General features: G+C 41.4%; 1 protein-coding gene across 4 annotated transcripts in view; it reads right to left on the bottom strand.

Moving 5' to 3' along the window:
• PHF21A (PHD finger protein 21A) overlaps positions 1-26556 on the bottom strand; it is a 162656-nt gene that overhangs the window by 18804 nt on the left and 117296 nt on the right. For 2 of the 4 annotated variants that reach the window (XM_081939233.1, XM_081939235.1), the window contains exons 6-10: positions 11882-12067; positions 4899-5150; positions 3611-3697; positions 1715-2014; positions 281-379 (exon numbers count right to left, since the gene is read on the bottom strand). In XM_081939233.1, coding sequence (XP_081795359.1) covers positions 281-379; positions 1715-2014; positions 3611-3697; positions 4899-5150; positions 11882-12067 — 924 coding nt within the window. Of the gene's footprint in view, positions 1-280; positions 380-1714; positions 2015-3610; positions 3701-4898; positions 5151-11881; positions 12068-26556 lie in introns of all 4 variants that reach the window. The other 2 variants (XM_081939232.1, XM_081939234.1) reach the window with 1 other exon arrangement.

Genomic DNA, 26556 nt, shown 5'->3' with positions numbered 1-26556 from the left:
TGTAACAATTAGATAGATTTGTTTATTTTTATTTTCATATTAAAATTTTGTTTTTAATTAGAACATCTTATCGGGTCTTATTTTCGCTTTTTCTGAAGATATGCTTTTTAGGAAAGCCGACAGTCTACACCTCATTAGCTCAGGGTGAAATTTCCCCTGACAAAATTATTCCCAGATATTTAAGAGATTTCAGACAATAAACAAACCCAAGTTTTTGTATATTAGCAACTGGCAATATATTAGATTACTTTCCAAAAAATAATATTTTAACTTTTGGTACCTGTGGGTTTTCTTCTCGTTTTGGCTTGGGAGGTGCAGGAGAGGTAACAGTATGAATCTCTGTTGGCTTTTCCTCTGTTTCTACTTGGGGCTTGACTGTCTGAAATAGAAATAATTGAATATATAATCCTTGATTTAGCATAAAACGAAACAAAAGGAAATTCCTTTTATTAACCAGAATGACAACAATGATGAAAACCCTTAATTATGTGAAAATATCCCAAATAATACTTAGTTTTTCAGAAGACCATGCCTCCCCCCCACCGCTCCCCAAACTCCAACACTTAAATAAAAGACCTGGAGAGCAGAACTATAGATGAGTTGGCATTTTAAAGAATGATCTCCCTGAAAAGCTTGTTTAGACACCATTTTGTTAGGAACAGGCAAGGCACTCTGAACTCCTCTTTGTGCTTTAGTACATGAAATGTGCCTGAAAATTAGTTCTCCATGATTCCTGAAAGAGTAAGTTTTCCTGAAGTATAATAGTATATGGCAGAATCCTTTGCATCATAAGTTCCTCCACAATGACACAATAATCACTTTATGACATGGATGTGAAGTCATAAAATATTACCAATTTGTTCCAAGGTGACAAAGATAATTTCAGTACGCTATATGAGCAACACATGGAATATGGATTTAGATTGGCTTGTACTTAATAGTAAGCCACATTGTGGTTTGTCCCTTTTTGGTTTAATATGCCATACAAACTAATGTGCTATAGATTTTTCAATAAAACATAGTTAAATCTGGCTTATGGTTATGGGTGAATATTGGCTATGTCTGAAACATTTGTTTGAACTGTAGTTTATTCTAATGGTCTAGTCTGGCATGACCGTGAAACAACTTTGGAAGCATTTGGTGTTATTTACTGAATAAGTCAATCATGGTTAAAGATATTAAAAAGTTTCAAGTCTTTGTTAGTTCAAAATGGAAGGAAACACTAGCCCTTCCCTTCTGCGCAAACCAGAGTACTAATTTGATATATGCTGATTTTGTGTTCATATTTTACTGTGAATTAATGCACATATATGTTGCATCTTCCCAAAAGAGATAAAAAGTGGATCATTTTCCTCAGACATCAATGGAAAATTTGTCAGGCTTAAAAGCAAGTTTTGAGAATTCAAATTAGCAGGCTTCAAAATCAGCTTTAAAAAGATGTGTTGTCAGGAAAATGATGATTACTTCTCTTATGTTAGGGCAATGTTCTTTCAACTATCCAGGTTTTAAACACCTTCGTGTAGCCAATGATAAATTAAAGGTTGTTGCAAAATTGTTATCTTATTTTGAAGTCAGATTAAGTAGAAATGTTAGCAAAATAATGGAAACATATTTTTTGCTGAAAATGAAAATTGTATACTCAGGCAAAACAAAGCAAGCAAATGATAATAGCTCTGATGGATAGACTGACCAAACAACATTCCTCTAGCTGTACCTGCTTCTCAACATTTGGTTTGCTGATCTGTAGAGTCTGAGGTCCAGCAAGCCTGGCACCAGGGGCTGCTATAACAATGCTGGTGAGTTGTGCCATTGGAAAAGTTTTGGCTATGGTTGCTGTTTGCCCATTCACAACACGAACTGGGTGTATGGAATTCTGTGTAGAGGGTAAGGAGGTGGGGGTGAACTTTGTGGTCAACATCACAGGCCTCTGAATAAGTTGAGGAGCAGCAAGCATAGGGGGAGGGGGAGCTGGGGCTATAGGTATGTTATTCTGGGCAACTGGTTTTGGTCGAACCTAGAGAGAGACAGACAGATAGAGGTGTCAGACTATTTCCTACAAACATGACTTAGCAGACAACAGTATTTGTATTACATTGAGATACACATCACCACAAAGTTACTTAATTTGAAATTTGTCTCAAACTTGGTTGATTCCAAATATAACAACTGTTAATGGTACCAAACCCCGTTCCTTGTCTCTGTATCAGGAAGCTTCACATACTTATTATTCAGATTAAAGGAATATTACTTCATAAATTAGCTTGTAATAAAAATTAGAGTGGTTATGTGATTTCTTTTCCAAGTCCTGATATGGTAGCATAGAATATATTGAATTTCCAATGCTGTATTCTTTAAGAATATTAACAGTAAGAGGAATTATCTATGCAAAATAAATATAAATTAATGCAACCATTTGTATTAACCCTACATCTCTGCATTAATTGAGAGAATTTATAAATTTATACGTTATTATTTTAAATGTTGAATCTAACATATTAGGATGTTTTTTATATAATCTTGACTTTATGGTCCTCTAAAGAGAAGGGAATGGAGCTGAAGGTGACAAATATAATATCATTGAGGTATAAGAATCATTTAGTGAAAGAAACAGTATTAGACATTCAAAGCACTGCATGTAAGTTGTTATACATATGGCTACCTATTGTGGGATGTAAAATTCAGGACAACCATTATATTGCATCAAAACAATAAGAAAACTTTCTCTGCAATCTAATGATCATTTAGATTTCTATATTACCCTTGCGCATTTGCCTTCAATAGTTGGAGAGAATTTATTTCAGAAAATTATTTGCTCAACCAATCTTCCCATGACAAATTTGATCCTTTCTAGAAAACAGTAAGAGCAAATTGCACTAATTAAACTACAAACAAACTCATCACAGTGGCAACAACTAGGTGGCAAAGACTTTATTGGCATACATTAGTATAATGAAAAGAAACAAAATTAAAAGATCATAATAAATACAGAAAATAAACTGGGTGCAACTCGGTACAGCCCAGCAACAAAAAGTTAAGCCTATTCACAGCCTCAGATAACTTCCTGACCTCCAAGCCTGGGAGAACTGCCAGATCTTAAGGCATTTTGAATGCCAGCAAGGTTAGGGACAAAGTGATCTTGGTGGGAAGGATAGTTTCTGAGCCAGAAAAGGCAAAGTTCTGGTCCCACCAGATGAGATTTTAACTGACAAGGCCTGAAGCATACCTCTCTTGCCAGACCTGATGAAGCGGGTAGAAACAATTGGAACACAACACTCCCATAAGATGGCAAAAATGAAGCTTTAATATGAAAAGGAACTCACTGGGCAGAATTTATTGCTGGCTACCATGTCTTGACTGCAAGAATCCAACTCAACAACAGACTGTATTATAATACAATAGATAACAGTAGCTACAATGCTAACTCACTGCTGTCATCTGACAAATCTGAATGGCACTCCTGGTCATTCAGATTCTTGCGACCTGGATTTGACAGCTCTAATTCTTATTCAATGTGTGAAATATCTAATGCCGCCTTTTTAAAACCTCAAATCAAAGTCATATCTGAGTTTTACACAGTTTGGCTAGTTGCCATCGATCTGAACAGACTCACCTGTGGAAGAAAATTTGGACGAGGAGTAAGTCTGGGAGGAGGGATGAACTGTGGCACTTTGATAGGCTGAGGAGCTGTAGCTTGAACCTGCTAAACAACAGGAGTGAGCTCAGGTGGCGATGAAACTAAAGCAACTTTAGGCAAAGTATAGGTACGATGAATCATTTTGAAGTTATATAATGCTAGCCAGTCTTTCCACCATAAACTGATTCTGAAGAGTGAAACTGTCTTTTTTACTTAGGAAGTATAAAGGTAGCCTTTTTCTTTGTCTCATAAATACGTACACCTATGTTATCATTGTAAGACTGTACTAATCAACTGAACCTTTTGAATTTTTATACATTACAGGTTGCTCTACAATAATTAGAATATAATATCAGTCTTGTTACCCATTCAAATGGTATTTCACAAGACATTTAACTATGCTAAGAACATAAGCATTCATATTCAAAGTAGCTCAAACCACTGCGTTGCACAATGAACGATTTTCTTTATTATCCAGAAACACATAGGAAATAATTTATTATTAGAATACTAAGGTCATAAGTAGATTTACTTATAGCTGCATTTCTGGATTAATTCTCAAATGTTAACATTCAGATGGCTCATATATTTAACAGTACACTGATAATCACTGTTATATTTCTAATCCAAATTGTATTTGTTTAAATAGCTGACTTCACATTCAAAATTAAATTTTACATTTTAATAGGTTTCAACTCTTTGACTTTTTGTCAACTGATCCTTGATCATAATAGTGCTTGTAATTATTATAGAGTGAAAAAATGCTGGCAAGAACTCATTGTACAAGGTACATTTTATAGACCCAGTGGCAGTAATATTTAATGAAGTTGAACAAGTCTTGCTGGTTTATTTTTTTCCACAAGCAACGAAATTGAAAAAAGTAAACTATGTCAGAAGATATACCAATTCAAATAAAGAGTCCCCAAGCGTAACATTTTAAAATCAAGATTAAGGAATCTCTGTCCTTTCAGCAAGGAGATTAAGAATCATACAGAATCAATTTAACATCTTATTATTGGAACATATGTTAATGACAACATAATTGTGTAGTACTGTAACAATATTAATCAGCACTGGAATAGTAATTAAAATTGAAAATTTATAAAATAAGTGTGTTATCTAAATGTAATTTAAGTGAAGCACAAGAATATAACATATATTCTCAAAGTATATAAACAATACACCCTATTTTCTAGTATACATAACTTCATATTATGTTTATTATGAAAAATGGTTCAAGTGCTGAGCTAACCAGCTTGCTTACCAATGTGACTGTATTTTTTGCCACTATTTGTACTGCCTCTGTTCCTGGACCAGTGACTTTATTTGTTGTCTGGAGGTTGACAGGCGTGTTCTGTGCATCAGTGCTAAGGACAGTTTTCTGGCTGCTGTTGATGGCAGTCACCATGGCAATTGTAGGTCTTTGACCCACAACAGAGGCAGGCATGGTAGCTGTTGCTTTCAGAACAAGAGGTAGTGTCTTAGTGGTGATCATAGAAGCTGTAGTTACAGTTTTCTAAGAGAAACAGAAAACACATTTTTCTGGAAGATTGCACCACCCACTGAGGAAAAGTTATTATTGAGAACTGTGAGGAAATAGAAGTAATACAGCACAATGGGGAAATTATGGAAATTAAACACTGATATTCTTTTCCTGGAATCAATACATTTATTAATACTTTATAGCAGTGCTTCTCAATTATTTTCTGTCATGCCCCCCCTAGGAAGAAGAAAACATTTCGCGCCCCCCCGCGTGACTGTAAATAGTATCATTTGTCTATAAAATTGTTATAAGTACACCTCTGCATAACCCTGTATCCTTATTAACGTATAAGAGAATAAAAAAAGAAAAATGTGGATCAATTTACAACAAAGAATAGCTTTATTAACTGTAGCAGAAAAGATTTAAAGGAGCACAGCTAGAACATATATATACATATATTTATATAGAGAGTATCACAGAAGTGAGTACACCCCTTAACATTTTGTAAATATTTAAGTATACTTAAATATTTACAAAATGTTAAGGGGTGTACTCACTTCTGTGATAACACTGAAGAAATGACACTTGTATGTGCATGTATACATGTTACGGTGAAAGTCCGAAATCTGGTGAATGTCGACATTCACCGGTGAATGTCGACATTCACCAATCTCGCTTGGTGAATGTCCGAAATATTTGCTAAATGCCCTTATTTCTGACTTACACCGGTGAATGTCGACATTCACCAAGTACGTTTTCCCCTCTCTTTGGGGAGGAGGAGAGCCAGAGGATCGCCTCTCTTTGGGGAGGAGGAGAGCCAGAGGATCGCCTCTCTTTGGGGAGGAAAGTACGTTTTCCCCTCTCTTTGGGGAGGAGGAGAGCCAGAGGATCGCCTCTCTTTGGGGAGGAAAGTACGTTTCCCCCTCTCTTTGGGGAGGAGGAGAGCCAGAGGATCGCCTCTCTTTGGGGAGGAAAGTACGTTTCCCCCTCTCTTTGGGGAGGAGGAGAGCCAGAGGATCGCCTCTCTTTGGGGAGGAGGAGAGCCAGAGGATCACCTCTCTTTGGGGAGGAAAGTACGTTTCCCCCTCTCTTTGGGGAGGAGGAGAGCCAGAGGATCGCCTCTCTTTGGGGAGGAAAATACGTTTCCCCCTCTCTTTGGGGAGGAGGAGAGCCAGAGGATCGCCTCTCTTTGGGGAGGAAAGTACGTTTCCCCCTCTCTTTGGGGAGGAGGAGAGCCAGAGGATCGCCTCTCTTTGGGGAGGAGGAGAGCCAGAGGATCGCCTCTCTTTGGGGAGGAAAGTACGTTTCCCCCTCTCTTTGGGGAGGAGGAGAGCCAGAGGATCGCCTCTCTTTGGGGAGGAAAGTACGTTTCCTCCCTCCCTCCCTCTCACTAGCTCTCTCTTTCTCTATCATCTTCTGAAGGTGGGGGGGGGGTTGAAAAGGGGCCCATTTTTTGTGCCTCCTGGGGCATCTGTGCACCCCATTTTTCACCTCCCCCACCCCCAGAAGCATTCTACTGGCAACAAATGGGCAAAAATGGCCCGTTTTTTGGCCAAAACCTTCCTCTCACGGCCAGTTGCAGGGCGTGGATCCCGCTCGGAGAAGGCGGAGCGGCAGCTCCTCCCTCAGCCAGGAGCCAGCGGGAGCTGGTCGGACAGGCAACCTTGGCGGGAAACTCCAGTCCGCCGCCGCCGCTGCGCTGTTGCCGCCGCCGTTGCACCCAGATGGAAAGGGAGCCTTCGCGCCCCCCTTTATGGAGCCTCGCACCCCCCCTGGGGGGCGCGCCCCACTATTTGAGAACCACTGCTTTATAGCAAAGCTCATATGCACTTGACAACTAAACATACAGAAATACTAGGTCATGATTTGATTAGAGTAGATGAAATATGCATAGCAGTAATCAAGTTTTGTATGCATCCTTCAATGTTTGCCTTTCAGATCTTTGGAATGTGTCCTTACCATATCTCTAGACTTTTGGAAAGGCATGTCTCTTCTTAACAATTTATGTTAGTAATATCCAGAATGTTCAGTGCACAAGCTATCCTGTACACAGAACTGGTAAAACTGGGTTGTCCATGTTTGGGACATAACATAGGTATTTTATTCAGACATGGACCCAGAACATGTGTGTTCCAGACATAGGGCCTTTAGAATAAGAGACAGAAGGGAAAAATAAAGCCATCAGTGTGTGTGGCAGCTATGCAGGGGGATAAAGGATAAAAAGGAAGGTGATGGGAACATACAGAGAGGAATGAGTAGCTGGGCCAGTTGAGTATCCCATTCTTGAATTCAAGTTTGGCAATGACAGCCATAGGGAAGGAGGAAATGGGAAGGCCAGGTGAGGGACAGGTGGCGTGGTCATATAGAATGACAGCAGATGCAGGGAAGGAAAACTATGGGAAAAGGAGCAAAAAGTGGAATGATCAGTCACTTATGCTATGCTCAAATACAAAATGGTAGCAGGGAGATGTGCTGTGAAGTCCCTGGGCAAACTAGTACCTAGGCCATGAAGAGAAGGGAAGAGAGGAGTGAGCTGTGTCAGTCTTGCTGTTTCTGGATTATTCTTGAAAAAAATCCAGGAATAACCAAAATGTGGCACATTTCCAGTTATTCTAGAGCAGTGATGGCGAACCTTTTTTGGCTCGCGTGCCATAAGTGGGGGGGAGCGCAGGAGGGGCCGAGTGCGGGCGTGCCGCACCCGTAATGCACCGCGTAACCCCCAGTGCGCATGCGCGCACAACACGCGACACCCCCCATTTTTACATGCTTTTTTCGCCCTCCCCAGGCTCCAGGGGCTTTATAGGAGCCTGGGGAGGGCGAAAAGAGCCTCCTCCGACCCCCCGGAGGCCTTCCGGAGGCTTCAGGGACAGTCCGGAGGCTTCCCTGAAGCCTTCGGAGTGCTTAAAACCACCCTCCGAGCAAACCGGAAGTGACTTCTACAATTCTTTGCTAAGGATACACCATACAAAGTAGCTTCATAATGTGAAAGAACTGATTTAATTCTTCCAAATGATTAGACTTGAAAGATTTAAAGAATAATTTGAGAAATCCTGTGATGTATCATAATTAAGTCCACATGCAATTTAGATAACAATTTTATTTTTTTGGATTTTGATTAATTTAGTTTTTTCTCTTATGAAACAAACAGGTTTATAAGTTTAAGGCTTTTAAAGAAGGTCTGCAACTGAATAATAAAAGAAAAAAGTGTAGCAATTTTAAGGCAATTTCACTAGAGGGCTCTTCAGTTTTAAATATCATCTTGTTTAAGCAGCATATTAACTGAAAGTTAAACTATAAAACAGAGTAAAGTTATTGCAATTATAATCTTTTAATAGTCACAGTTTTTAATACTAGCTAATATAAATTATGTAAGATTATTCAAAATGAACTTAATCAATACAATTTCTGTAGTATTTATGTTTTGCTTAATGTAAATTAATCACATTAATCAAAACAGTCAGGAGAACATCAGATAAATCTGCAATTAAAATTTCAAACCTGAAGTTGGTCTAACCAGTTAAATATCTACTTCATAGCAAATGATTTACAGAATTAAAATTTATGAATTAAATAATATTTTTTCTTGGTTTACCAACAGTGTACATATAATTTGACTATTTTCCCAGTAATTTAATGGGACACTGATATGCTGTTATCAAAGGAATAATTACCATAAATTCAAGTCCTGCCTTAGCCATGAAAGCCAACTGGGTAATTTTGGGCCAGTCATTATTTTTCAGCACAACCCACTTCACAAGGTTGTTGTTGTGGGGAAAATGGAGAAGGAAGTTATGTTGGATATGTTTCCTGTCTTGAGTCGATAATAGTAATAAAGGCGGGATATGAATAAATAAAAATATTTTATTTTTTCTTATACGCCAGTTGGCCATCAATCAAGAACAGTGTTTCTATTTCACTAATGACAATGATAATTCTCCAGGTATCAGAGTCTGAAACAGGGATGTTTTATATGCAAATGATCCTTTATTATAAGTAGCAGAATAAATAAAGTTACACAGCTGAATGGGACAACTCGCTGCAGCAGGGTCAACACTGAGTTGCCCCAGCTAGCCCGCCATGGGCAACTCGCCACAGGACAACTCACTGTTGTGGGAAAATACTGGAGGTGAGGGTAATCTCCTTCTCCTTCCCCCACATCTCTCTCCTTGACCTGGCTTACTACCCCCACCAAAAAACCCTGAATTATGTGGCAAAAACTCTTGTGCAGCAAAGTGTGACTCTTTCCGAAGTGATCTTTTTTCTGTTTTTTTGGGGGGGGGTCTCTCTTCCCCTCTCTGCTTGGTTCTTCCTGATTTTTCCCCCCAGTCTGAGCTATGGAAGAGGAGGAAAGGTGGTGGAGGAGAATGTTTCCCTTGTCTCCCGCATTCTCTCGTGGTGAGTTGTTCTGTGGCAAGTTGTCCCACAGTAAGGTGGCTGGGGTGAGGTGACAGCCACAAACTAGCAGCAGGAGCCAGAGGTTGCACATTGTCCTAAACCCATTACACATAGAGTTACAGATATTTGCAGCTGTACTCCTTTATTCTGTTTACTACTACTTGCAATACATCAGAGCCATTGGGAAAAAATTGCAACTGCTTATGGATCAATTAGTTGCCTTTTACCATGACTACTTAGAGAGCAAAATACTTTTTAGTCAAGCATTGTCTTTAGTATTCTAAATTCTTATGTTATTTTTATAAGAGAATATTAATCCAAAACTATTTTGTACCACTACCACCTTCACTATAATGTTATTTTACCAAGTTCTTTAGTTCCAATTTCTTGAAGATAGAAATACATATACTTCCTGTTGATATATTCTTCTCAACTTTTATCACACAATAAATTGCCAAAAATGTTTCTTTATAAAAAATCTTAATTTACTTTATTTGTTCACAAACCTACATACACTAATTTGACTAGAATTCATTCATAAAACTTGTCCTAGTCTTATTATAATAAATATAAGATATTAGTCCAAAACTGAATTTCAAGGGAAGAAAACGCTTGTCTTTACTGCTTATATAAAATCGGTGTCAGAGTATGCAATGAGAAAATGTAATCCTCAGTATGAGAAGTTAGTATGAAATGTGTCAACATTTTATTAAAAATGAACTTAAAGGTCAGGATTATTACATTATCTCCACCATTTAGACACAATCTTTTATTGGGCAAGACAAAAGAAACTGTTTTCTGCTATGTTATTTATAATCACTTTTGAAGAAAATGTTTCTCCATCATTTATGAATGGCAATTAACATCATTTAACCTATAAACGGTAGAGGTTCTCCTGACCAATAGCAACAAGAAACTTTTTCATGCAGAGATTGCTTTTTGCAACAGCAGTTATTAAGATTGATGGGTAACTAGTTTATATATTTTATATTTATTAGAAAATATATGGTTGATTGTAAGTTGATATCATAATATTATTCTGCATGTACAGGTGAAACTTGAAAAATTAGAATATCGTGCAAAAGTTCATTTATTTCAGTAATGCAACTTAAAAGGTGAAATTGGCAACTTTTGCCAAAAGCACCAAAAACTGGTTCAATGACCGTGGGATTACTGTGCTTGATTGGCCTCTCCATTCTTCCTCCATACTCTGGGTCCTTGGTTTACAAATGAGATGCAAAAGTTGCTCTCATCAGAAAAGAGGAATTTGGACCACTGAGTAACAGGACTTTGGACCACTGTGCTTCATTAAGACTAGGGTCAACGCAGCTGTCCACCAGGAGATTTTGGAGCACTTCATGTTTCCTTCTGCAGAAGAGATTAATGGGGATGCTAACTTCATTTTTCAGCTGCCCACACTGCCAAAAGCACCAAAACCTGGTTCAATAACTGTTGGATTACTGTGCTTGATTGGCCAGCAAACTCGCCTGACCTGAACTCCACAGAGAATCTATGGAGCATTGCCAAGAGAAAGATGAGACACGAGACCGAACAATGCAGAAGAGCTGAAGGCCGCTATTGAAGCATCCTGGTCTTCCGTAACACCTCAGCAGTGCCACAGGCTGACAGTTTCCATGCCACACTGCATTGAGGCAGTAATTGCTGCAAAAGGGGCTCAAACCAAGTACTGAGTACATATGCATGCTTATACTTTTCAGAGGTCCGATACTGTTCTATGTACAATCCTTGTTTTATTGATTGCATGTAATATTCTAATTTTCTGAGATGGTGGATTTGGAGTTTTCATGAGCTGTACGCCATAATTATCACAATTATGACAAATCATGGCTTGAACTATCTTGCTTTGCATGTAATGAGTCTTATCTCATATATTAGTTTCACCTTTTAAGTTGCATTACTGAAATAAATGAACTTTTGCATGATATTCTAATTTTTTGAGTTTCACCTGTTTATCTTTATTTACAGACAATTAATTATACATTATTTCTGTAGTTTAATTGCCTTTCACTGAAATAAATAACCTGAACTGATCAAAGATCTCTAAATAGTTCAAGTTTCCTGGATGTCATTTGAAATAAAGCCAAACAGAAACAAGACGAGCATTAGTCAAGTGTAGACAGGAAAATGGCAAAGACAGACGATAAGTACCTTTGTTTTTACTTAAAAGATTTCGGATAGCATTACCCGATCCTATAAATAGTCACTCACTCCTATTCAGATCAAAATGATTTCGTTTCTAGTAAATGCTTCCTAGTTGTTACCTAGACTAATATTGATGTTATACAGTGATGAATTTCAGCCTAAGAAATAGCTTTCCAAAATCACAGTAACTAATTCAAATCCTTTACCTGTGATCCAAGCAGGTTTGGAGAGGGTGCTGTGGTCTGCTGCTGTGGCTGCTGCTGCGGCTGCTGTAGAGGCTGTGATGTTTGTATTTTATTTTCTGTCTGTGCCAATGGCTGTATTTGAAACTTACTATCAGGCTGTTCCTGCTTTACCATTAAATTCTTTCGGAGTTGTTCAACTACTCTTTTCTAGAAAAAGAATAAGGGCAAAGAAAAATAGTATCATATACTTTTTGGCATTACATTAAAAACTTATTTCAAGATTCTTTTCAAAAGCAAATAGAAATAATGTAACTGGTTATAAGATGAACCTTGTTTTAAAGTTCTATGTTAAATAGTCAGTTTTGTATTAATATTAATATAATAGAAATTTTGTTAACAATGAGTTTTACATTCTAGTTCATTTAAATTATTGTTACATATGTGTGCATGTGTATTTATATCTGATGATATTTCCATTGTTTATTTTTATCGCAGTTTGTTAAACTCACTATAAGCTATAAAACATTTGATTAATAAATTTTATACCAAATAAAAAAGAAAGAAAGCAAATTCATATTTTGACAATTACTAACAATGTCAAACTAGCAAATTTAAGCAAGGATAACATATCACTAAAATGAGAAGTTGTGAGCAATTCAATGAAGACGCCCCTCCCCCAGGAACTATTGCTCTTTCACAGCTCAGACAAAATTGTGGAGCTGAATAGGGCATTCATCATTCAAACCTTTCACAAACTTTTATTACAAATCAGTTAAGGGTTGTAAGCAACAACAATCTTGGGTTTTCATAATATCTAATTCCTGCATATGGGAGCTCTGTGTATTGCTAATATAACAGAATGTTCTTCCCCAGTTTGGGTAACCTCCAATCCTATAATCAAAACTATTCATGATATTCCTGATCTTTATTCCGCCAAGCCTTTTCCACATGCATAGGAGTGGTACATGTTTTAGGCTGCATCACATTTTTTGGAATTATTTCTGTCCTTTTTAAGCTTGAAGAATATATTTTTAAAATGTATCATTAAAATTTCCACTCATTTTGTTAGCCTGTTATCCATACATGCCTAGAAGGTCATTTGTGGTATTCTGATATAAATTACAGTTCTATAATTCATTTCACACAAACTTTATTTTTTGTTTATATGATGGGAATACTTTGTTTAATTATCTTACAGTAATTCTTATAAGCCAACAGACACATGGCGATTTTTAGAGCCTTGGCATTTATTTTTATTGACTCAAGTTCTAAATGCATTTGCCAAGAGTTCAGGACAATGAAATTCCATATTCTTTATTTAGGCATTCAAATACTGTTGCATTATTTACTGTTTCTTTCTGAAGTACAAAATGATGTGTCAGCAAGTGTAGGCAAGAACAGAAGGATCATTTGCAGGAAGCAGAATACCATAAGGAAAATAACAGAACAGAAGCCAATTATACATGCCAGACTATTACTCTAATTATTCACAGCAGAAGAATATATGTTAGTTTATCTGGCTAGAGAACGGTATTCAAGAGATGCTAGGCCTGTACATTCCCAAACTAGGTTGCAATAAAAAGAATAAATCAGAAGAGAAGTTAGGAAGAACAAAAACCAAGTATGCTGTTTCAATTCCAATTCCTGGCCTTCTTCCTCAAGAAACTTGTGGATAAAAAACAGGGTTGAAATTTCTGTAAACTTTCAAAGTTTTTTTTAAAGTAGGCTTTATCTAAAATGCATGAAAAAAAGGATATTGCTCTGCATTGCTCTTTTTGTCTTCTGTGGAAAACTTTGGCAAAATACACTTCCTACTGCCTTCCATTTATAAAAGACAAGATACATAAAGGCAAAAGTTGAGTTTACTTTAATTACTTCATAAAATTAATGTAGTTATGTAACAAGTCTATAATCCAAGAAATACAGTGTTTATGTATATATGTATAATGAGCCTGGTGGTTCAGTATTGCAAGCTATCACTGCCCACTGCCACGAGTTCAATCCTGAGCGGCTCAAGGTTGATTCAGTCTTCCATCCTTCTGAGGTCGGTAAAATGAGGACCCAGATTGTTGGTGGCAATATGCTGACTCTGTAAACCACTTAGAGAGGGCTTTAAAGCACTGTGAAAACAGTATATAAGTCTAAGTGCTATTGCTCTCTCTATATATATATATACACAGATTTTATTGAAGATCAGTAGGAATTTTAACTATCTGAACTTTTATTCCAAGGAAATTAAATGATTTTAATTTATCTTAGAATTAAAAATCTTATAATTCTTATAATATAAAAATCTTATAATTATTAGAATTTCTAAAACCATATTTTTAAAAGTGATATTGCTTACATTCATATTCTATTTCAGCAATTAACAATATAATTAATGCCAGAAAACAGCACCATCGGAGTACTATAAAATAAGTGTCTGCAACACTATATAGTCCAACTAGGTATTCATAGGTTTGTCTACTCCAACTAGGATTGGCCCAACAAATCAGATCAACTCAAAAACTTATTAATCCCACATTATTAGATGGTCTGAGGAACTGAAGCCAGAAAACATTGTGCTTCTGTGGCAGTGCTAACACTTTGAAACAACTTTCCTGGCAGAGATAAAGATGGTCCCCTCCTTGTTGATATACAGAAGTTAGCAACAGCAGGATTTGGAGAGCCTTCCCTTGATTTTATTATACCATCTTTAACTTTTATTTTAATTATTTGGCTAATGCTATTGCTATTCTTTTGATGGAAGATTTGTACACTGGATGTTTAAACTGGTTTTATTTTCAATATAGACTGTTAAGGCTAGAGTAGGATAGAAATATGTAAAATAAAAATACATAAATAATTCAATGCAAGCATACTGTTCAGCTGGTACTGATGTCCTACAAAAAGTCTGCAACCCAGGATCCAAAATGAGATTCAGAAATTCAAAGCTTTGAGGGTACAAGCAGAAATGCACAATCTGCTTTAATATTTCAGTAACAATATTCTTCAAGTCAAACTCAATTCCTATAACTACATAGACAGAGACTTGGTCATTCCATCCAATCTTCATGGCATCATTGCTCTTAATAAAGGAATTCTATTTACCTATGGATTTGACTGAATCTATTACATGTTTCTAATGCAAATGTACATCATATTTTGCCTTTTGGGAAGGATGTATTTACAATTTCAGTTTCTGATTTTTTTTCTAGTTTTATCCAAGCTGCTGTTTATATATTTGTTGTTATGCTGTTTAGGTTGTGTTTTTCTCTTGTAGGCCACCCAGAATCATGTCAATGAAAAGAGCAGTCATACAAATCAAAATAAATAAAGGGTAATACTGCATTCTTTGTAATCCTGTATCTAATATTTGCCAGACGTATCAGTCCATTTTTTAATTTACCCATCTACTTAGGATCCATTTCCTCAAATATGTCTTTGATATACTATAAATCACATCATTTTCTGTTTTGGCAAGCATAGTTTTTCCCCAGCTGAAGCATCACCACAACACCAGTCTATAACATCCTGCCATCTACTCATCCCACTCCATTTAGGATCATTCAGACCTTTCTTAAATCTACAAGCTGAGCTCTAGGCAATTATGCTTTGGCTTTGGATACAGAAAATATACTTCAGTCAGGTGACACATCCATAATTTATAATGATCAAAGAATAATTATTATTTCCTAAGAAAATTAATAATTGGGCATAATAGCTAAGTTGTATAGCAGATCTATCTGAATGTATTTATCTATTTACACAACTGTTCATCCAACAGTATTGAGCGCTTAATGACTGTTTTCATTTATATCTTTTATTTTGAAGAACGTAACATATTTTTTATCCTATTCTGCCCACTTTTTGTCAACAGAGCCATTTTTGAAGGTAGTCCTTCAGCACTAAACAAGACTGAATACAACTCTAATCCCTCCACATAAATAAACCATTCCTAAATTAGAAAGCTCGGTTAAAATAGATAATATTCATCTATTGATATACTATATAAAACCAAAGAGAATAAATAATATGCAGTGGAATACTAGTTTGAAAATTGCTTTGATTCTCAAAGGCTGCTAATCTTATGATTAAGCATTACATTCTGTTCAGTGGTATTCATTGGGGGGGGGACGACTGTTACTTTAGCTCCTGAGGAGTGACACTGTTGCCACTTTACTGTTTCCATTAATACCTAATCTACAAGGTCATGGACACCGTGTCTTGGAAGAATGAATGGCTTTCTTCTCAGCTAGAACAATCATAACAGTAGTTTTGAAGTGGAAGCATTGGTTTCATTTGACATCTGATGGAGCAAAATGTTTCTGAATGCCAACATTGATCATGGAAATAAAATGTCTCAAAAGTAATATAATATGGAATAGCAAATATAAGAGCTTTGTAAACTTTATTATTGAAAAATGCTACATAGCAGAATGCAAACTTTCCTATCAAGTTCAGCAATAGCTCATAGAACAATTGTTTGACAGTTTGACTGTGACAATTATAGACTGTGGCACCTCTGCACTAGGGCTTTAAAAAGATCAAGTGCTTGTCACTCTCATAGCAGGTATAGTGAGATAGAATGTGTGAACAGTCCATTTTTCTTTATAATTACACTCCATTAACCTTCTACATGAGAGTTCCCTTGTGCTTTCATACCAACAGCACCAACTGCCCATTTCTGATAAGGTTGTATGGAGTTTGCAAGAATGGGAAATATAACCCAAAAAAAAATCACTTCAATACTGAACATTTAAACATAGGCTAAGCACAATTCTATAATTTAATAGCATATGCGCTCAGCTTAGAAAAGATTTAGGGAATCTTCTTCTACCTATCTTTCTGTAAAACTTCAATACATATAAAAGAAAATAAAAATAGAATTACTTGTCATATTGAAATAATTATAGTGATCCATTTTCATTGCAGAATCCTTCACAAAAGGCCATTCAGCATGATCAGAGCCATTTATACAAGAAAAGCAACAAAGGATGAGATGATGCAACAGAGTACAGTTCACATCCACAATAATAAAATAACCCTGGTTGGAACACTATCCTAAATGCTACCTTTTTTGATGCTAATTTACCTACAATGCTCATGTTTCTTATAAATGAAACAATATTTATTTTAAAATCACCAACACCCTTTTGGTAATATTCTAAATAAAATTGGAGAAGAGTACTAAGAGTACACGGCTAGATTAAAGCCTTCTGTTTGTTGTTGCCATACAGGGGGGAGGGGGGGGGCAATCCAAAGCTGAAAAAAATAGATGTATATAAGAACATGGAATATAAGAATCATTAACATGGAATAACTCAGAATAATAAAATATGAAATAAAATGATTACAAATTTTTATCTTTGGCATCAGTGAATTGAGATGCAAAAGGATTAAGACACTTTAAGTCAGCTCACACTGTTTATTACACAGGACATGAAAATTTAAAAAAGGAAAAGTGTTGTTTTTATAGTTGGAAAGGGCACAACAAGAACAATACTTCGCTACAATACAATCAGTGACCAAATAAGATTGGTCAGACTATGCGGACAATTGTTTAATATGGCAATCATTCAATGCTATGCTCCAATCACCAATGCAGAAGAGGAGGTTGATGAATTTTATTATCAAGTTCAATTTGAAATCAACAGAATGGGTGTTGGTTCTTACCTGATACGCTCATTTTCTGGTAGAGACAGCAGCCAGGCTGGGTATGCTCCGTCCATTAACCAATTGGACTGAGTCTACACTTATGATGTCATCGGACCCTTGTGGCTCCTCCCCAGTTTCAGATGAAGGAAAACTGTAGACTTAAGTGAGAATTGTGAGCAAAAAGTGAAAGTCCATAGTCAGTGTATCTCTCTCCTTCGCACAAGGAATTCCCTCGCGTGACCCATACCAGGGCGGGGCTGGCAGCTGTCTCTACTCTACCAGAAAATGAGCGTATCAGGTAAGAACCGATGCCCATTTTCCTGTTATCGTCGAGACAGCAGCCAGAATGGGACGTACCAAAGACTGGGCTGCCCACTAGGATGGGAAATTATAAAAAAGGTCCGTTAGGGCACAAGTACTTGTTGTAACACCCTATGCCCAAAAGCCACATCAGCCGACGCGTACTTGTCCAACTTGTAATGATGTATGAAGACTGTGGGAGACACCCAGGTGGCTGCCCGGTAGACTTCTTCCAAGGTGGCTTGAGTGGACCAAGCTGCAGATGTCGCAGCGCTGCGTGTAGAGTGAGCTGTAATGTTTGCAGGGACCTGCATGGATTGAAGTTCATAAGACAGTTTAATACAGGCTCTTATCCAGCGCCCCAGACTAGACAATGAAGCCTTGGTACCCAAGGAGGCCTGGAGAAAGGAGATGAAGAGAGCTTCTGAGTGGCAGAACGAGGCGGTGCAGTCGATGTAGATCTTGAGGGCATGACGTACGTCAAGAGTGTGCCACTTGCGCTCCCTCTTGTGACGGGGAGACGGACAGAAATCAGGTAAGGTCAACTCCTGACCTCGGTGGAAATAGCTATTGACCTTCGGTATGAATGTCGGGTCCAGTCTTACGACAACTCAGTCTGGATGGAAAACACGCAAAAGTCATGCCTGACTGAAAGAGCAGCCAAATCAGAAATATGTCTGGCTGAGGTTACAGCCACCAAAAACAGCATTTTAAAGGACAACCGTTTCAAAGAAGTGGATCTCATAGGTTCAAGGGGCGCGGAAGTCAAATCCTCTAGGACACGAGGCAAGTCCCAAGTCGGATATCTGTGTATGGCAGGAGGACGCAGGTTGGACGCTCCATGGAGAAATCTCCGGATCAAGGGGTGAGAAGGCAGATGTTCGGATGCCAGGCCATCCAGAACAGAGGCCAGAGCAGCCACCTGTCGGTGTAGCGTGTTAGGGGTCCATGATCAAGCCCCCTCTGCAGGAAGTCCGATATCTGCGGAATGGATGCCCTAAATGGGTCAACAGTCTGGTTGGACCACCACAGAGAAAAAGTCCGCCACGTGGCATCATAAATGCAGTTAGTAGAGCTTCTGCGTGATGTCTGAATGGTAGCAATGACGTCGAGGGAGATGTTATCAGCTGTTAAGGCTTGCTGCTCAATCACCATGCAGTTAACTGCAGCCACTGGGGGTCGGGATGACAAACTGACCCTTGGTGTAGAGACAGGAGAGACCGTGGGATGTGCCATGGGTTGGAGATTGAAAGAGTCACTAGGTCGACATGCCAAGGCCAGCGTGGCCAAGTCGGCGCTAGCAGCAACAGTTCTGCCTCCTACTCCAGCATTTTTTGAATTACCCTCTGAATGAGGGGAAGGGGAGAAAATGCGTACAGGAGACCCCTGGGCCACTGGCATCTGAAAGTGTCTACTCCTTCTGCCATGGGGGTCCATGAACCTCGAGTAATATCTGGGTACATGGTTGTTTGCCGTCGCAAACAGGTCTAGGACTGGGAGGCCGAACCGTAGTTTCAGTTGATGGAAGAGGCTTGGATGGATGGTCCACTCCACCTGATCTATCGTTGTCTTGCTCAGCCAGTCTGCTTGGATGTTGGAGACCCCTGAGATGTCTTCTGTCCTGAGAGGTGACAGGTGAGATTCCGCCCACTGTCACAACAGGTTGGATTCCTGCATCAGGGATCAGTAACGAGTCCCCCTCCCCCATCTGTTTATGTGTGCCTGGGTCGTGGTATTGTCCGTGAGGACTAATTTGTGTCGGGCCTGAACTCTGTGGTGGAAGTGTCTGAGGGTGAGGCGAACCGCCCGCAATTCTAGCCAATTTATGCTGTTTTGGCTCTCTTCAAGGGACCACTGACCCTGCATGTGTGCCCCCCATCCTGTCAGACCTGCGTCTGTCGTAAGTGTGAGACAGCACGGCTCTCTGAACAAGGTCCCTTCCGAAATCGCCAGGGACTGCCCCCATTTGAAAGAGTGTAATACCTGTCTGGGAAGGGGTACCCTGAGAGGAGTGCTGCTCCAGTCGGCCTTTTGATGTGGAAGGGAGAGAAGAAGGGATGCCTTGTGTAGACGTAGCACCTTCCTGACAAGTTCCCTCAGACTGAGAATGCAGTTGTTGGATAGGAACGCCCTCTCCGCCATGGTGTCTATCAAGACCCCGAGGTGGAGAAGGCGAGTGCTGGGAACGAGGTGACTCTTTTTGAGATTCACCCCAAACCCGTGATTCCGCGAGGTGTGAATGGTGAGGGCGAGATCTCTTTCTGCCTGAACCAGAGACCTGGACAACAAGAGGATGTCGTCCAGGTAACAGAGAATCCGAACTGGGGATGACCTGATGTGGGTGGCTAGTGCTGCCAGTACTTTTGTGAATACTCTGGGGGCAGAGGATAGACCGAACCGAAGAGCTCAGTACTGGAAGTGCCTCCCCCCATAGCAGAAGTGGAGTTATTTTCGGTGGTCTATGAAGATGGGGATACGAAGGTAAGCTTCGGTAAAGTCTACCAACATGAGGAAGTCACCTTCCTGACCGCCTGGAGGATGGTGTGCAGAGAATGCATTTTGAACCGCCAATAGACAATGTGGCGGTTCAATGTTTTTAAATCTAAAATTGCTCTCCATCCCCCGGAATTCTTCGGTACCACAAACAGGCGGAAATAAAAACTCTTCACATTCTGATGGGGCGGAACTGGTTGGATGGCTCGGATCTCCAACAGGTGCTGAATGGCCTGTTCCATCAGTGCCCTCTTGCGAGGACACCGAGAGACCGGGCATGGCACAAAGTGTTCCTGGGGGATGGAGAGGAATTCTAGCATGAGACCAAATTTGACAGTTTTGAATACCCAATTGTCTGTTGTGGTTTCCTCCCAGTGGTGGGCAAAGAACGTCAGGCGGCCTCCGATCCGAAGAGAGTCAAGATAGTCATTTCCTACGTGAAAAATGGAGGTTGCCTCCTCCATGTTAAGATTTCTTGGAGGGGAAACGCTGTGTTTTTCTACTGAACCTGTCCTGGTGAGATCCCTGTCTGGGAGTGTAGGATTGGCGTTGTGGACGGGGGGAAGGAAGGTCCACTGGTCGAAAGGGCGACCTCCTATAGAAGGGAGCAGAGCAACTGTCCTGTTTCTTGTAGATGGATGAAAGGACCTTGCCCTTGTCTTTAGATTCCATGAGGTACAGGTCTAAGGGATTACCAAATAAGCTGTTCAATCCAAATCAAGGCCACCCTGGAGAAAAAGGAAGTGGCCGTAGAGGCCCTAACAGCCCAGGCCCCAGCCTGATAGTTTTTGACTAAGGTTTGATCTGACCTTTTCTCCTCAGGCTTGAGAACCTCCTCAGGGGCTCCAGAGACACAGTAGGTGAAGACAGGGCTGCAACCGGTGCATCCACTGGGGGAGTCTCGAAGAACTTGGTGAGGTCTGGTGCAATGTTGTAGAGACGTTTGTCAAGGTTGGTCGGCTGTGGGTGTCACTGCGTTAAATTATTTGCTAGCCTGAACTGACGAATTGAAACTAAATAGTTAAACTGAAAGAGTTACTGCGCAGGTCATAAGGTCTTATCTGACAATGATGTACTGCGCATGCTTATCTTTTTTTATTACTTCACACATTCCAGAGTCTTCTCTTCCCTTTTGATCTTTGTCCTTCTACCAGGAAGCTGGTAGACAGAATTGCTTTTTACCAAAATGTAACGATTAGTTAGTTTTGTTTTATTTCCATTTATTATTTTTTTATTAAAGTTTGTTTTGTTAATTAGAATATGTTTTCCGGGATTTTATTTCTTTTCTTCGCACCTTAAAGATAATGCTGTTTGGAAACGCCGCGGTCTAAGCCTCATCTAGTTCAGGGTGAAATATCTTCCCCTGACAGTGGGCCCGTGCCTGGAGACTCCCACTGCTTCTGGATGATATTCAGGAATATTTTAGGAACAGGGATCACCTCTTTTTCCACCGTGGGTTCAGTGAATGGGTACTGGGACCCTCAGTTTAATCTGATTTTGCTGGTTATCCTATGAAGTAGAAGCTGAAGCAGAAGATGGTAAGTTAGCAACTGTAATGCCTTAAGTAGAAGGGACTTGAAACGATCAGTTTTGAATAATCCAGTAAAGGCAGGGGTATCTGGGGTGACCACCTCGTCATCAGACAGGTCTGAGTCCCGCAGGTTATCTTGCTCCCCGCCAATTGAGGTCTGAGAAGTAGAGGGCAGAGAGACCAGGTTGCTGAGCCGCAGTAGAAGATTTATGCTTATGGCCATGTGATGGAGCAGGTTGGGGTTGCTGTTGTAGGCCAGCAGCCATGACCTGTTTAATGGTTTCAGCAATGATGGTTGCCATATCAGCAGGAGAGGTGTACATGGTGTGTGGGGGGGCAGAGCCATGTGTAACCGGGAGGGAAGCCTGCTCAAAGGTGCGCTCCCTATTGAGAGGGACATCAAAGAAATTGCCTGTGTTGTCAGGTTCCATCAAAGACGAGGACTCTGAAGAAGATAATTCCCCTTCTGAATAGGCTGGGGCGGGATCAGGGCCCATGGGAGGCAAGACAGGTGGAGCTGGGGATGCCACTTGGTGATCCTCGGACGGAGGGAGGGCTGGGCAGTTAGAATATGTTGTTGTTTTTGGGCCCTCTGAAATTCTTTCTCAAGGGCCTTCTGCCTGCACTCCACTGCCCTGGTAGTCGCTTTAGAGATCTTTACTCCTGAGAAAGGGGCCTCTTTGGCTTGCCTCTTCCTGCTGCCCCTGCTGCCCCTGCCTCCTCTAATCCTGCATTCGTATCCATAGCTGGATCAGCCATTTACCCAAACATAAATCAACACCCCAATAAGATAGGCAATGGTCTCATCCGTTTGCTGGCCAGGCGCTCCTGATCTGGTCCACCTGGGTGGTTCCGCATTGCTGGGCACTCCAAACGGCTGCTGTAAGGTTCGCACCATTTTTAAAGCATCCAAAATGGCTGACTTTTTTCTGAGGCTTTTCCAAGCCTCAAAATGGCCGCTGCTATCTTCACGGGATTTTCTGACCAGCAAAATGGCTGCCAATACAAAGTGTGGCCAGGCGATCTGCAGAATGGCCACCAGACTCGCTTGGAACTGCTGCGTGCGAAACGGCTAGTCACGCATCCCTCCGAGTGCCCAGAATCAAGGAGCATCGCAGGGAAATAGCTGTGGAGCCGTAGCTCGTGAGCTGGCCAATCTGATTGCAAGGCAGGCTTCCTGAGTGAACTCGCGGCCGTAGGCTGAGAAGAGGCAGCTAGATATCAGTTTCGAATTTACCTCCAATTTGTAAAATAAAGGATTATTTAAGGAACCAATTTAAAGGAACAACAATTTTTTTTGGAAAAATTCACCAATTAAAGATATAATTAAGTAATTTGGTGGAGAGATCAATTCTCACAGCCAGTCCAGGATGGACTGAGTCTGAAACTGGGGAGGAGCCACAAGGGCCCAATGAGATCGTAAGTATAGACCAGTGACGTGCGGTGACGTTTATGACTGGTGAGGCTGGTGACGTCATCAAACCACGTGGTTGCTCCGATCGCAGGGGCGCAGCCCAAACGGAGAAGTTTTTTCAGCTCCAGCCTCAATCAGCGCAGCCGCGGTCCCCTTCATCTTGCCTCAGGAAGGAGGGGAATGGGACCATGTGTGCAGGGGAAGGGGATCGCGGCTCTGCTAATCTGAGGCTGTGCGCTGAGGAGCCGCCTGCACACGTAGTCCCATTCCCCTTGCAAGGATCCCGGGCTCGCCCGATGTAAAAAATGCCTAGGTACCGTGTTTCCCCGAAAATACAACCTGTCCCGCGCTCACTGACCTAGCGGTATCCTGAAAGCGCCAAGTTACAGGAGCCGGGGGTGGGGGGAGCGCCCACGTTGCTTGCCGCCTTCAGTATACCGCTAGGTTGGGGAGTGCCTGCTGCCGCCGCCCGCTGCCACCCCGCGCCGCCGCCGCCGCCCTATGCCGCCCCGCGCCGCCGCCGCCCTATGCCGCACCGCGCCGCCGCCGCCCCGCGCTGCCTGCCGCGCCACCGCCGCCCCGCGGCTGCCCTATGCCGCCCCGCGCCGCCGCTGCCCTATGCCGCCCCGCGCCGCCACTGCCCTATGCCGCCCCGCGCCGCCGCCGCCTGCTGCCACCCCGCGCCGCCGCCGCCTGCTGCCGCCGCCGCCCCACGCTGCCTGCCGCGCCACCGCCGCCCCATGCCGCCCCGCCGCTGCTGCCCCGCTCCGCTCCGTGCATAACATCCAAACTCCAAAACTTCCAGCATCGGCCGCTCTAGGAGTGCTCTCTATGGTGGGCCGGCTGCTGCCGGACAGAGAGTTTTCCGGACAGAGTCTTCCAGCAGCCGGCCCACCATAGAGAGCACTCCTAGAACGGCCGATGCTGAAAGTTTTGGAGTTTGGAAGTTATGCGCGGAGCGGCAGCGGGCGGCGGCGGCGCAGGGCGGCAGCGGGCGGCGGCGGCGCGGGGCGGCAGCGGGCGGCGGCGGCGCGGGGCGGCGGCGGGCGGCGGCAGCAGGCACTCCCCAACCTAGCGGTATTCCGAAGGCGGCAAGCAACGTGAGCGCTCCCCCCACCCCCGGCTCCTGTAACTTGGTGCTTTCAGGATAACGCTAGGTCAGTGAGTGCTGGACAGGTTGTATTTTCGGGGAAACATGGTACCTAGGCATTTTTTGCATCGGGCGAGCCCGGGATCCTTGCAAGGGGAATGGGACCACGTGTGCAGGAGGCTCCTCAGCGCACAGCCTCAGATTAGCAGAGCCACGATCCCCTTCCCCTGCACACGTGGTCCCATTCCCCTCCTTCCTGAGGCAAGATGAAGGGGACCGCGGCTGCGCTGATTGAGGCTGGAGCTGAGGAGCTTCCTGCACACGTGGTCCCATTCCCCTTGCAAGGATCGCCCGATGTAAAAAATGGTGAGATCGGCACACTTGGGGCTGCTGCTGAGATGTCCAGGGAGGCTAAACCAAGCCGCGCGCCTCTCCCAGCCACTTTCACGGTTTCCTGGAGTAATTCTTTTTTATTTTCATGATGAGAGTGGTGAGGCTCCGCCTCCCCTGCCTCCCCTGACTGCACGTCCCTGGTATAGACTCAGTCCGATTGGTTAATGGACGGAGCATACCCAGTCTGGCTGCTGTCTCTACGATAACAGGAAAATATGCAAGTTCATTGAAGACTGAAATACCAAAGTTGGAAACATTAAAGAGAAAAATGTTGCTGGATCTTAATTACCTAGGAAACCAAAATGAATACCAACTTATCCATTTCTGCCATTCCAATGATTTCTTCATAGTTAACACTATCTTCAAATAAAAAAACAGCACCCCTCTACATGGACATCAACACATGAAGTCATAGAAGGCAAACTGACTATAGTTAGTACTCAGCAACAACACTGGACCAGCAATTCTATTATTATGCCCCACAAGGGCTAAGTGGAAAATCATGGCGGCAACAGGCTTACAATCTTATTTCTCCTTTGGTTGTTAAATGAAGCAATATGGTCATTAAATGAGATATCATAAGGACTGTGATGTGCAATTTTGCTCCTGTGTTCTCCACTACTTCTCTTGGAGGTAGTTCTGACACATGTGAATGGTGATCACATGACAGTAGAACACCTTGAATATCGTAAATGTGATTGGTAGTAAAGCTCTTTTTTAAAAAAAAAAAAACCTCATAACTTTGAATGATTGCTAAATAATGAAGGACTACCTGTATATTATTGCTAAAAGATGGTGGTGGAGCTCAATTATAGCATCAAAGACATGGCCAGGTACATGTAGTCCTCAAGAAATGACACTTAACTAATGTTCAGAGTTACAACAGACACCCCAAAACTACATACAACCGTTTCAAATTTATGATGGCTGCAGCTTTCCTGGGGTCATTCGCCCTTACCAACCACAGGGATGCCAGAGCACTCCCCAGCTCTCTCTCCCCCCCCCCCAATCCTGCCCCAACAGGACCTACAGGGCTTGGGCCTGCTTCACATTCCTCCTAGAAGCACCCACCATTTTCAGCACTCTGACAATTCCCTTTAGAAAATGGTGTCTGCTTTTGGAGCTTTCTGCTCTGATTAGCAGGCTATTGGGAGATTGCAAACATCTCCTGGCTCAAGCTACTCTTTGGGAAGCCAGCACCTGCATGTGAAAGTGGCAGCTTCAGGAAGAGCTTCCCAAATCTTCCCTATGTTTTAAACCCCTCCCTTGCTCAGAATGTCACTTTTCTTCAATTAAAATAAAAAAGTTGGGAGGGACATACTTCTTGATCTCCCCGCACCCCCACCCCAAATTAGATGCCAGAACTAAACTCCACACCTCTGCTTTCCAATCTCTATCCCTTATCTTGACTCCAGGCTAAAGTGTAGACCAACGGAATCAAGAAAGCAAGAAAAATATTTCCGCAGCTTTTTGCTTTGAGTAGCTGCAGAAAAAAAATCATGTCCAAAAGTTTAAACAGGCTACAACACACATGCAGCAAAATGGGAGAGGCGCTGGGACCTTGCAAAACTGTTTTCCTGTTTCAGTGATTGCATGAAGGACCCATCTAGGACTCTTCTTACAATGTCATTAACTACAGATTACCAATAACAACAATTGAAGTATAACTTTTTTAATGGTTAATTAAAAGGACAACTATCCTTGGTGTTTTACTTCATTTTGACAGAAAAATGATGCCTTGCTGATAATTTCTGTGAATCCAATGTGTTATAGAAAAAGGTAGTCTGGAGTTACTGTGGCTACATTTTAAAACAGTTTTTCTTCTTGTACCTATG

This window comes from Natrix helvetica, assembly GCF_964273705.1.
Source record: "Natrix helvetica genome assembly, chromosome: 1".
Taxonomy (NCBI): Eukaryota; Metazoa; Chordata; class Lepidosauria; order Squamata; family Natricidae; genus Natrix; species Natrix helvetica.
The sequence above is the reverse complement of the archived record's forward strand: the minus strand, read 5'-3'. Positions and strand labels throughout refer to the sequence as shown.